The sequence below is a fragment of the Magnolia sinica genome, chromosome 6, assembly GCF_029962835.1.
Source record: "Magnolia sinica isolate HGM2019 chromosome 6, MsV1, whole genome shotgun sequence".
NCBI classification, from domain to species: Eukaryota; Viridiplantae; Streptophyta; class Magnoliopsida; order Magnoliales; family Magnoliaceae; genus Magnolia; species Magnolia sinica.
The window spans coordinates 103,175,354-103,188,254 of NC_080578.1; the positions used below are offsets into that span (position 1 = coordinate 103,175,354).

The 12,901-nt window shown below is 40.8% G+C and overlaps 1 protein-coding gene across 9 annotated transcripts in view; it reads left to right on the plus strand.

The window, feature by feature from the left end:
• Positions 1-264: 264 nt before the first annotated feature.
• The window catches only part of LOC131249353 (probable disease resistance protein At4g27220), a 98,602-nt gene continuing 85,965 nt past the window's right edge, over positions 265-12,901 (plus strand). For 2 of the 9 annotated variants that reach the window (XR_009172801.1, XR_009172799.1), the window contains exons 1-2: positions 5,822-9,318; positions 9,396-9,473. Coding sequence is in view for 6 of the 9 variants with exons in the window: in XM_058250059.1 (XP_058106042.1) it covers positions 6,574-9,429 (2,856 nt within the window). In the remaining 3 variants the exon portion in view is untranslated. Of the gene's footprint in view, positions 433-735; positions 1,321-5,821; positions 9,479-9,729; positions 10,514-12,901 lie in introns of those variants that run through there. The other 7 variants (XM_058250058.1, XM_058250056.1, XM_058250059.1 and 4 more) reach the window with 6 other exon arrangements.

Consider the following 12,901-nt stretch of genomic DNA (forward strand, 5'->3'; position numbering starts at 1 on the left):
TGCAAATTGGCGCATGGGCCCACCATGACGTTTTAATCACATATAATCCGTTCATAACGTTAGAAACCTAATGTCGTTCGTGGCATCCAAAAATATTGCTGATCCAAAACTAAAATGGACGACACCACCGGTATAATTACGATGCGGGACACCCACCGTAAAATCTCTCCAGATTGTATGTGAGGTCATCTAATCTATTCAGAAGATGCATCTGGCCAAAATCATTGAACACTGACATAATAATAATAATAATAATAATAATAATAATAACAAAAAAAAATAAAAAAACCATGCCATTAGAAACTTAGTTGGGCCACAACAGACGATTTTACAGGTTTGAAGCGTGATTACATGGAGTAAACCACCTAGATTTTAGATCAAATGAGCTTTGGGTGGAAGCTACGTGGCCCCACTACCCTACCCCGTACATTAGTTTCTCCAGCTCATGTCACCACATGATCCCAAAAATAAGCAAATCCAAGATGTAAATGGATCACAGTACTGGAAACAGGATAGAAATGCCCACTATTATATAGGACCCACCATGCTGTTTACATGCTATCCAAACCGTTCATAAAGTGGTTCTAATTGAGATGAACTAACCCAAGGCTTCCATGACACTGCAAAGGTATCGAGGTAGGCGTTCCATTCCAACTCTTTCTTTGAGTGTTGTCCACCTGAGTTTTGGATCGACCTCATTTTTGGAGTCATGTCCTAACAAGAGCTTGAAAAGTGAATGAATCAGGGGGAAATCCTTGGGACATCTAGGTGGGCCCCATGAAGCTTCCAACCACAGGAACTTTCCTTTGGCAAGGGCTTAGGCAACTCGGGTCCTAGACTTTGGAATCCAAGGAGAATAAAGGGGCCGGAGGTGATGAAAAGATTGGACGTGATTAAAACATCACATCATGGTGGGCCCTAAGCATCAATTAAATAAGCTCCTCTTAGTGGCATTTGTGCTGGATCCACCTTCTTGTCTTTAATTTTTCTTTTGCTTTTGTCCTTTCTTTTCTTAATAGTCTTTCTTCCTACCTCTCCACAGCTACTTAAAAGTGAAGTCATGATATAACCAGAATTTTCACGGCATTAGTACTTTCATTTCATTCCTCTGCAACCTTCAAAAACACCATTACTTGCCCATTCAGCCATCCATCGCACATCCCCATGTGTGTATCCAACATTTCTCCGGTAGTTCTATTCTAGTGCTTTGAATATAGGTTTTCTTTTTCTCTTATTTTGGAAGAAAACCTTCTACTTCTACTTCAAAGACACGGCATCGGCATCGGCTATCGAACAATATTTGATAGCAACAATCAAAAGGTATGATCTGATCTAAAATATCTATTTTGAGTAATTGTGAGAACTTGATAATATATATTGGTGATTCATAGGGCTTAGTCAATTAATCTAAACCTTTAAGAAATTTATTTTTCTGCTGTGTATGGGAACAAGCCAAACATGTATGGGAAGTTCCCATGAGCTCGACCGCGCGCATAGAACCATCTCATGGGAAAAGGTTCTATACGGTCTAGCTCATGGGAACTCTCCATGAGGTCGAGCTGTGTGGGCCCCACGATGATGTATGTCGAGAATCTACCCCATCAGTAAGATGCACCATTCCATAATGGGCCCAGAGCTTAAAAATCTAGTCAATCTGTTACTTATGTAGGCCACACCACATACAAAAGTTGAGAGGGGTTACCCTCCATTAAAACATTCATAATCATTTTTTGGGCGCACCGAGATGTGGTTCACAAATCCAGCCCATCCATTATGTGTGTCCCACTTCGATGAGGGGTCAGGCCAAGTTTCAAATGCATCCAAATTTCAGGTGGGCCCCACCAAGTGCTTTTATATGTTTTAGGCATGTCTTCATATGATTTTAGACGGTATGGCCCACGGAGTTCTGTATACGGCTGAGTTTTGGTATATCCCATAATTTAAAGGGGACCCATCAAATGCATAGTGTTGATGTTTGACATACATCATGGTGGGGCCCACACAGCTCGACCTCATTCGGAGTTCCCGTGAACTCGACCATATAGAACCTTTTCCATATATATATATATATATATATAGAGAGAGAGAGAGAGAGAGAGAGAGAGAGAGAGAGAGAGAGAGAGAGAGAGAGAGAGATGATCACCTGTGACCTGTGCACCTTTGCAAACGTGTCATGGGCCTTTAATCGGAACGGTCCATGTGATGCGGCATCCCATGAAATCCCTATGGACCAATTTTCACCTTGATCTAAAACTCTGGTGGGCCATAGCAATGAGAGATGCAAATCAAGGGCGGAAATTGTTTTCTTTTGCAATGGCCCATGTAAAAGTTGGGCCCTGAGAGTTTCATGGGGTGCTGCATCATGTGAACCATTTAGATTTTGGACTCACATCATGTATGATGAGTTCTCAAAAGGTTCTCACAATAACCCATGAGAACTGGTGCGCAGCCCATGAAAAGATGATTGAACGGTCAATATGTTCCATATACACCCTTAGGGCAGACTTGAGTTTTGGATCCACCTCATTTTTGAGCCTACCCCTAAACTGATCTGGTTGAAATGGTGGAAAGAGTAGAATTGTGGGAAACATCGCAGTAGGCTCGAGTATTGCAAGGGCTGCCATTCAATCTCTACGCTTTGTTGCATGCATAATGTTAACCGATATGAATTGCTACATAACAACCCTGCCATGACTGGTGGGCCAGTTGATATATGTGAGCCCACAACTCATGTTATGGGTAGGCTGAAAAATGAGGTAGATTTAACAGTCAAGTAAGCCACACGACATGAGTTCATAGGGCGCAATGACTACTGGTGAAACCTACCTGGGTCCATTGAGATATTTATATGTCATCTAATGGCCACGGGATGCATGTTGAGAAGTCCACTCCATCACCCAGCCCACTGTGATGCATGTTGAGAAGTCCACTCCATCCATCCATTTTTCGAGCTCATGTTTGTGGGTGGGCCTCAAATTGAGGTAGATCCGAAGCTTAAATGGGCCACAATGATGGAAACAGCGGAGATTGCACAACCACCATTGTTATTTTTCCAGTGCCCACTTGTGTATTGGATTTGCCTCATATTTAGACCCACCTGGTAAAATGATATGATGAAAATGATGGATAGGGTGAATTTGAAAAAAAAAACTCATGGTTTGCCACGAATATTTCAAAAGATGGGTTCGGGATAATTGAATAATGGGCAGTTTTAAGTGGTGTGGCCCATTGGAGTGTTGTAGAAACTGCCTCATATTTGGGCCCACTACCTAAAATGCACTGACAAAAATTGTTGATAGGTGGACCACACAAGTTTTTGGAGCTTCTATGCTCTAACATTCAATACATTGTTTGAAGCAGTGTGGCCCACTTGAGTTTTGGATCTTCATCATATTTGGGCCCACTGACTAAAATGAATTGGCAAATTAGTGGACTGGGTAGATTTCTTAAAAACACCACAATTGAATGGCACAATTTTTAGTGGGCGTTGGACCTATTTCAACAATAGGTGTTCAATACCAGTGTTGCAATTCGTGTGGCCCATTTGAGTGTTGGATCAACCTCATATTAGGGCACACCTAATAAATTGAGCTAACAAAATATTATATGTGGTGAATTTTTTTAAAAAGTTCAAGGTGTGGTACATACCAACAACCTGCTTAGACCGACTAGATCTGTGTGGGGGCCCACCGTAATGTATCTGCATATCTACACTATCCATCCCTGTGCTCATGTCATATTAAGGTGTGGGTTAAAAATAATGTAGATCCAACACTCAAGTGGACTACACCAAATAATGAGCTTAGGTTGTATCAAATGCACAAAACATTAAATGTAAGAGTCAATTTGGTGTCGTCCACTACCACGTTGGATATGCCTCAATTTTTAGCCCATGCATTAACATGATCTGAGAAAATGGATGAACAGCATGGGATAAACAGATATATCATGGTGGGGTCCACTCAAATAACTTATTATCCGTGGTCTATCCACGCTGTCCATCCATTTTTCCACTTCATTTAAGGGGTTCGGCCCAAAATTGAAGCATATAAAAGGCTCAACCGTATCATACCACATGAAAAAGTGGGAATAATGATTTCTACTGTTGAAACCCTACTAAACCCCACAGTGATATTTATTTGTCGTCTAACCTGTTCATAAGATCAAACCAACATGGATGAAGGGAAAATAAAAATATATGCTTGATCCAAAACTTCGGTGGGCCCCAAGAATTTTTCCGCAGTAGACTTTCAATTTGCGCAGTTTCCTGCAGTGTGGTTCATTTGAGAATTAGATATGCTTGATTTTGGTCGAGGTGATATTCATGGTGGGGTCCAGATCTTTTGGGTAGTTTGGACGTCCTACACATGTGACATGCTGGCACGGGGAATGGTGTAACATGGTAACTTTAGCATGTTAGGGGCAGATGCGGATTGGCTGGTGACCCTGCCAGTAACAAATGCATAGTAGTTGGTGCTCATGGCCCCACCATGATGTACCTCTTTCATTTATGTTGTTCATCCATTTTTCCATATCATTTGATAGTATGAGAGAAAAAATGAGGTAGATCGAAGTCTCAAGTGGACCATATCATAAAAATTATTGTTGATTGAATGACCACCATTAAAAACTTTCTCACAGACACAAAAGTTTGGATCAACCTGTATGACCTAATCAGCAGGTTCAATGTCAAATAAACATTACAGTGGGGCGTAGTACACAATCCGCTTCTTATCCGAGCAGGGGTTGGACGGAATCGGGGACGCGGATTGTGTCCAACCCCTGACAGTAATCGGTTCGGGTAGGGCTATGTAGGGCCCAAGGTGTTGCAAGTGTTTTATCCACGCTGTTCATCGCTTTTCTCAAATCATTTTAATGTATAAAACAAAAACTTAAGCAAATCCACACCTCCAGTGGACCACATCAAAGGAAGCTGCAGTGATAATGACTCTCACCGTTGAAAGCTTTCTAAGGGTCACAATAATGTTTTTTTATACCATCCAACCTATTAATAATGTCATGCAGACGTAGATGAAGTTAAAACACAAATATCAGCTTGATCCCAAACTTCTCCAGCTCCCAAGAAGTTTTTAATGCTGGAAGTTAAATCCCCATTTTGTGGGTCACTTAATCCCTGAGCCTGCCTCATTTTTTTGTACCAATACATTAAAATGATCTGAAAAAAATTATGAACGGCGCGTGGATAAAACATTCACGCCACTTTCGCATAGCTCTGCCCGGACGGATTCTACTTAAGGCGCAATCCGCATTCGCCTTCCCAGATCGTAAGCGGGCTGCGTACCGAGTAACTCAACACCATTAGCGTACTGAGTAAACTCGTTAAGGTTTACTGTAATTTATGAATTTTATCCACTCCGTCCATCCATTTTACCAGGTAATTTTAACTCATTTGGCAAAAATTTAAGCTTATCTAAGACTCAAATGGACCACACCACAGGAAATAGTATTAATTGAATTTCTACCATTGAAAATTTCTCGGGGTCACAGAATTTTTGACTCAAGGTTATATTTCTTTTTTACCTTCATGCATGTCTGTATGATTTTATGAACATATTGGATAACAAATATACATTACCGTGGGGCCTAAAAAGGTTTCAACGGTGGAAATCATTATTCCCGCTCTTTCCTGTAGTATGATCTACTTGAGAGCTTTGGATATGCTCTAATTTTGAGATCGACCCCTTAAATGAACTTTGAAAAAAAAAGGATGGACAGTGTGGATAAACTACGTACATTCATAGTGGGCCCATCTGAGTTTACTCAGTAAGATAAGTAACTCAGTACGCAATCCGATTTCGACGTTAATAAACATCAGTACCGGTCGATCCGGACGCGGATTAGCTACTGAAAAGTTGAGTAGAGAGACTGAAGTGACGTCACCAAGTTCGGTGGGCCCAACCATGATGTATGTTTTGCATCCACACCGTCTATCCATTTGGAGAGATCATACTAGGGCATGATCCATAGAATCATTCAGATCAAAATCTTGAGTGGACCCCACAATAGAAAACATTGTGGAGAGTAACGTTCACCCTTAAAAAGTTCCAAGGGCCACCAAAGTTTCCATTGAAGCTGATATTTGTGTTTTCCCTTCTTTCATGTATGCGTTAACACATGAACATGTTGGATCTCAAAAAAAAACATCATGGTGGACCTTCAGAAGGTTTCAACGGTGGGCGTCACTCTCCCCAGTGTTTTCTGTGGTGGGGTCAACTCCAGCCTTCGATCCTCATCATTCTTTGGCTTATACGCTAAAATGATCTCTACAAATGTATGAACGGTGTGGATACAAAACATAACCTGGTGACGTCACTTGAGTAGCGAGTCTCGCTACTCAACGTCTCAGTAGCTAATCCGCGTCCAGTCGATCCAGCTTATTCTCTCTTTTCTTAACAGTTTCTCTTCCTTCCTCTCCTCAGCTTCTGAAAAGTGAAGTCATATAAACGGAGATTTCACAGCATTACTTTGAACGGTGCCTTCATTTCATTCCTCTGCTGCTTTCAAAAGCACCGTTACCTCCCATCCATCCATTCATCCATCCATCTATCTAGAATGGACCTGTGGGAAATCATTCTCTTCTTCTGGGCTCCTATTTGTCGGCACATCGGTTATTTCAAAGACCTCAACAACAATGTAGAGACTCTGAATAGGAAAACGAAAAAGCTAAAACGCAAGCATGATGAAATTCAAGCAGAAGTCGAGGATGCTATACCAGTCGGAAAGAGACAGAAAACCCTTGTGGAGAATTGGCTCACGGAAGTCAGAAATACCGAAAACCAAGTTGATTCAATAAGATTGGAGCTGGCACTAAGGAGAATATGCACCGATCACTCGTCTCGTTATACATTGGGAAAAAGGGTCGTTGAAAAGCTCGAAGACATCAAAAAGCTCAACAAAAAGCTCAAAGCTAAAGGGGTCTTCGATAAGGTGGCTGAGAGCAGTCGACATCCAAGGGTGTTGGAAAAGCAAACATCACTACCACGAGGACAACAAAGCACGTTTGAGCAAACCTTGGAGGAGATATGGCAATGCTTAAACGAGGAAGAGAATGGAATCATAGGTATTTGTGGGATGGGTGGAATAGGAAAAACCACTCTCATGAAAGAAATAAACAATAGGTGCACCAATACCCGTGACTTCGATGTCGTGATTTGGATAACTGTGTCCAAGGATCTCAACTTGGGATTAATCCAAGAGGAGATTGGAAACAGATTGGGTATGAAATTCGACAGAAACGAAGATAAGGTTGACAAGCTGTTTGCTCGGTTGAAGAATCTTAGGTATCTGCTCATCTTAGATGATCTATGGGAATCATTTAGCTTGATTCAAGTTGGAATTCCCAAGCCAGACAAGCAAAACAGATGCAAGATCGCGATAACATCCCGATCCGTCGCAGTGTGTAATGCAATGGGGGCTGATAAGTCTATTAAAGTCAGAGCTCTTACGACTGAGGAAGCATGGAATTTGTTCTGTGAAACATGTGGGGATGCAGTTCTGTTATCAGAAACTCGACCGGTAGCTGAGGAGGTTGCAAAGGAGTGCAGCGGATTACCACTTGCGATTAAGACAGTGGGTGGGGCCATGCGTGGCAAGGATAAGAAAGAGGTATGGAGGAATGCATTGAGGGCATTGGAAGGAGCATCACCTGAGGTTTCAGGTATGGAGCGTCAAGTGTTTCTTCCTTTGAAACTTAGTTATGATAGCCTAGAAAATGATGAGATCAAATCATGTTTCCTGTATTGTTCATTGTTTCCGGAAGATTATCTTATACCAATAGATGTGCTAGTAAGATACTGGGCAATGGAGGAAGGATTCATAGAAAATGTGAATAATTTGGAAGAAGCATCAAACAAGGGACATGATATCCTTGAAAGAATGAAGGACGCATGCCTCTTGGAGAAAGTGTCTTGCGGAAATGAATTCGTTAGGATGCATGATTTGCTCCGTGACTTGGCTATATGGATCACTTCACCATCGTCATCGTCCATTGAAGGCACAAAATTCCTTGTGAAAGCTGGGGAGGGACTAGTGCAGCCACCAGAAGAGAAAATGTGGGGAGGGGTTGTAAGGATTTCATTGATATGCAGTAAGATAAAACATCTCCAAATTACGCCTGATTGTCCTAACTTGGTCTCCTTGTTCCTCAATCAAAACAGTCAATTACGTACCATTCACAGTAATTTCTTCCAGCTCATGCCAAAACTACAGATCCTTGATCTAAGTGCTACTGGCATTGAATCTCTCCCGATGTCATTGTTGCTATTGGTGAATCTACGTGTGCTCAGTCTAAGATACTGCAAAGATCTAGTGGAGGTGCCGCCGTTGGGAAAACTGAAGGAACTCCAAATTCTTGATCTCTCAGAATCTGGCCTCAAAAACTTCCCTCAAGGCATTGCAAGCTTGGTTAAACTCAAGAGGTTGGATATATCATTGACTTCATTCACTACAATTCCCTACGCTATGATATACGGGCTTCCTAGTCTGGAGGAAGTAAGCATGACGAATTTGGAGGAACACGTGGACGGAGCTACTTTCAGTGAGGCTGTGAACATGAAACGCCTGAGATCTTTAAGTATCAGTGTGTCCAATCTTAATGGCTTCATCGCACTTGATATGTTCCATCGATGGTTTTCGGGTTTGACAAGTTTCCATGTTACGGTTAAATCTGCATTTTGCCTGCCTCTTTCTAATAAGCAGATAAGCATTGGTGAATGTGACAAATTCCCCTGCGGGATTGAGGGGTTGATAAAATATGCCTTCTCTTTAGACTTGTATAAAAGCAAAGGTTTAACAAGTCTTTCTAAGTTCCAAGGCGATTTAAAGAGCTTAAGAGATCTTCGAGTCGATGAATGCAGTGAAGTGGAATGCATTATAGACTGGAGAGAGGTTGGAGATGATGCATTCCAATGTTTACAGAGGTTGGATCTATATAGTTTGCCAAACTTGGAGAAGGTATTCGATGGTGGAGCACCTCCTCCTCTGAACACAAGCCTGCAAAACCTCAGAAGAATATGGGTTGATGAATGTGAAAAGTTAAGGAGTCTCTTCTCTTCTAGTATGGTAGAGCAACTACATCAGTTAGAGGAGCTTACCATAATGAAATGTTTCCAAATGAAAGAGATTATAGCAGTAGACAAGCTGCCCCATAATTCATTCCCAAAATTACGCGTCCTAAGATTGGTTTACTTACGAGAATTAGAAAGCATTTGTAGCCAGCGATTTATGTTTATATCTTTGGAAGAGATGAAAGTAATTTCCTGTCCTATGTTGAAAAAGCTCCCTCTCTTCAGCTCAAGCATCCATGAAATAAAAGGAAATATAGAAGGCGAGAGAGAATGGTGGGAAGGATTAGAGTGGGAAGACGAGAAGGCCAAGTCCCTCTACACCAGAATTTATAAGGGTCCCTGATTTGCAGATGAAGAAGCTTCCTCTCTCCTTGATGTACAAAAAAGGTTTTGTAGATTTCTTTCATTATCTCCAGTTTTACTTTACGACTATTTTTTTTTTTTTTTTCTAAAAGCTCTCGATACTTTCACGGGAAATTGATAATTGGATTCTATCTTTATAATAACGTGATATTTTCAAAATCTTAGAATATTAAAAAAAAAAAATTTGTATAAAGAAATTTCTTTTGTGCTCGTACATTTAAAAGTTTGAAATTATTTATTATTTATTATACTTTTTATAAAAAAAAAAATTTACTTGCAGAGAGATTTGCTTGATAATACCGCGAGGAGAACATGAAGCTTCAAAGCCTCCCGAGATATTCCCATAATGAGAAATTGGTCTGTTATTACTGTATGAATTAATTATTGCCTTTACAAGCAATCGTGGACGTGGATTGTGTGGTGTCACAATCTCAGTGGTTTTGATGACATGGCAAAGTTCTGTGGGAGTTACTATGATGTATGTATTATATCGATACTGTCCATTCATTTTTTGAGATCCTTACAGGGAATGAACCAAAACATCGGACAGATCCAAAGATTAAGTGAGACCACACCATTAGGAGGTAATGGAGATTGAACACCCAACTTCTTGGGACCAAAGAACTTTTCAATCAAGCTGATATCTGTATTTTCCATTCATCCAGGTCTGTGTGACCTTATGAGAAGTTTGGATGGAAAATAAACATCATGGTGGACCCTAGGAAGATTTCAATGGTAGATATCATTGTCCCACTGCTTTTGTGGTGTGATTCACTTGGGCTTTGGATCTACCTCATTTTCGTGTTCATGCCCTAAAATGATCTCTAGAAACAAATAGACGGTGTGGATGTAATACATACATCATTTTGGGTTCACAGAACATTGCCACGCCAGGGAGGTACGCCGGCAATGGTAACCTCCCAACGTGTAGAAGCATTTCTAGGAGCTCACTGTGTCTTCTATATTTATTTTGAAGTACTTTTTGTTGTGTTAATTACTGCTTTGGAAGGCTTTGTCACTATCTATTTTATTTTATTGGTGAGAATGGTTTTTGTTTCTTTGTACTTTTACCGGGAAATAAGCATTTTTGTGGCTATTGCGTTGTCCCTAACTATTTCTTTCCTATAACAGCACTCTCCTTTATTTGCTGGTTTTGGAAGGATTCTAAACATTAATGAAAGGAAAACACAAATATAAGCTTGATCCAAAACTTGTGTATACCGCCGAGAAGTTTTCAATTCCCACTTATTCTTATAGTGTGGTTTACTTGAACTTTGGATATACTCAATTTTGGGGCCATGCCGTGAAATGAGCTTGAAAAATGAACGGATAGCGTGGATAAAACACATACATCACCATGGCCTTATAGACTTTACTCAAAACTCTCCTTCACGCCTAGAGTAAATTAGTTCTCCATTGACTTTACTCAACCCCCTAAGTGGGACCCACAGTGATGTTTGTGAGAATCCACAGGGATGTTTGTGAGAAATAACCTGGTCCATCCATTTTGCCAGCTCATGTTAGGACATGACCTCAAAATGAGGCAAATCCAAAACTCAAGTTGACCCATGATAGGAAATAATAGGACTGAATGCCCACCGCTCAAACATTCATTGGAGCCACGAAAGTTTTGGATCAGGCAAATGTTTTTTCTTTCTAGTTCATGTCAGTGGGAGTAACCTTATGAACGGTTTAGAATGCATATAAACATCAATGGACCCTAGGAGGGTTTCAATGGTAGGCACCTTCGGCTCCTCTCTCTCTCTCTAAGGCATTTCCTATTCCAACACTCCCTGTCATATGGTGCACTTGAGTCTTGGATCTGCCCCATTTTTGGGCTTATGTCCTAAAATGAGCTACTAAAAGGATGAACGTACGGGACTATAGAAAACAATATCTAGTCATTGATAAATATGAAAACACAGTTGTGGATCACACAATAAGTGGATATAGCTGGCTATTGCATTGTGGGCTGCACATAATAAGCCCACCTGATGAACCATTCTGAACACAGTTGGAGATTTTGGTAGCAGTGACTGTTTATGCACACCACCACGACCGTTTATGCACACCATGATCTCATTGAGGTCCACAGTATTTTATGTATAAATCCATTCCGCCCATCAGCTAAGAACCATTCACCCTCGAAGACCAATTCGGGCTTGTTTGAATTTTCAATTCATCGGTGAATACCCAGTAAATGGGTAATAATTATTTCATTTGGTATCTACATTACTCTTCATTATGCTTGATTCGACCAAGTACTCTTTAGATGCAAAAACTGAGAATACTGCAAAATATTTGTGGGTCCCACCGTGATGCATGTTGCTTATCCACACTGTTCATCAATTATGGCATGAGCCTAAAAATGAAGCATATCCAAAGCTCAAGTGGACCACACCATGGGTAAAAAAAAATTGAACACTTGCAGTTAAAAACCTCCTGGGGCAATGTTTCTTTTGGTGTGGGCTACTTGAGTGTTGGATCTGCCTCATTTTTTGACTCATGCCTCAAAATATTATGGTAAAATGAATGGACAGAATGGATATATAATATACATCACCTTAGGGTCCACAAATTTAAACTAGCTCTTTTAAATCGGTTTCCAAGGCAGGAATTCCTATGGTAATAATTACCATAGGAATGGTAATAATTACCCATTTACAAGGTGTTTACACAAGCTTTCAAAAATTGAACAGGCCCTAAAAGTTTTGATGGGCTACAAAATTGGAAAAAAAAAGATGTATGTATATTTGTTTGTTTGTTCCTGCAACCTTATGATGTTTCTCAAACCATAGGCATGCAAAAGGGGCCCATTTTTGTTGGGGGCCTTACACAAAACCTTAGGATCTAGCCCTCTAGAACAAACCAGAATTATGGAATAACAAAGTAATGAAATAAATCAAAGCATCAATCACACACCACACAAGATATTTTTACGTGGAAAACCGTCATAGAGGTAAAAACCACGGGACCTCGTCCAGATCAACAATTCACTTTAAAGTAGAACGTTACAACCTTCTTCACTCTTGCAGGAGCGGATAAACAATAAAAGAATAAAAAGAAAACGGAGAGATCTCACCGATCACGAGGACGTAGAAGCGCTGAGACGACGGCTCCCTTCCACAAGCTTCCTCTCTCTCTTTTCTCTCACTCTCTCACCCTAAACCCTTTAACAAACCCTTGTAAAGCTTTGAGGAAACCCTCTTGTGATTTCTCTGTACATAGAAAAACCCTAGGAACCCCTAGTTATAGTTTTAGGAAACTCCTTTTCGCATCCCAGTTGCGAAAGGACTTGCGACACGAAATCCATGCAAAATCGCGGAACGAATCTGCGTAGGTTCGACCTATCGTGGACCTCCTACGACCGATCGAGCACCTCCTATGACCGGTCGTGGACCACCTACGACCGGTCGAGCACCCCCAAGAAAAAATAGTCCGATCGCTGGACT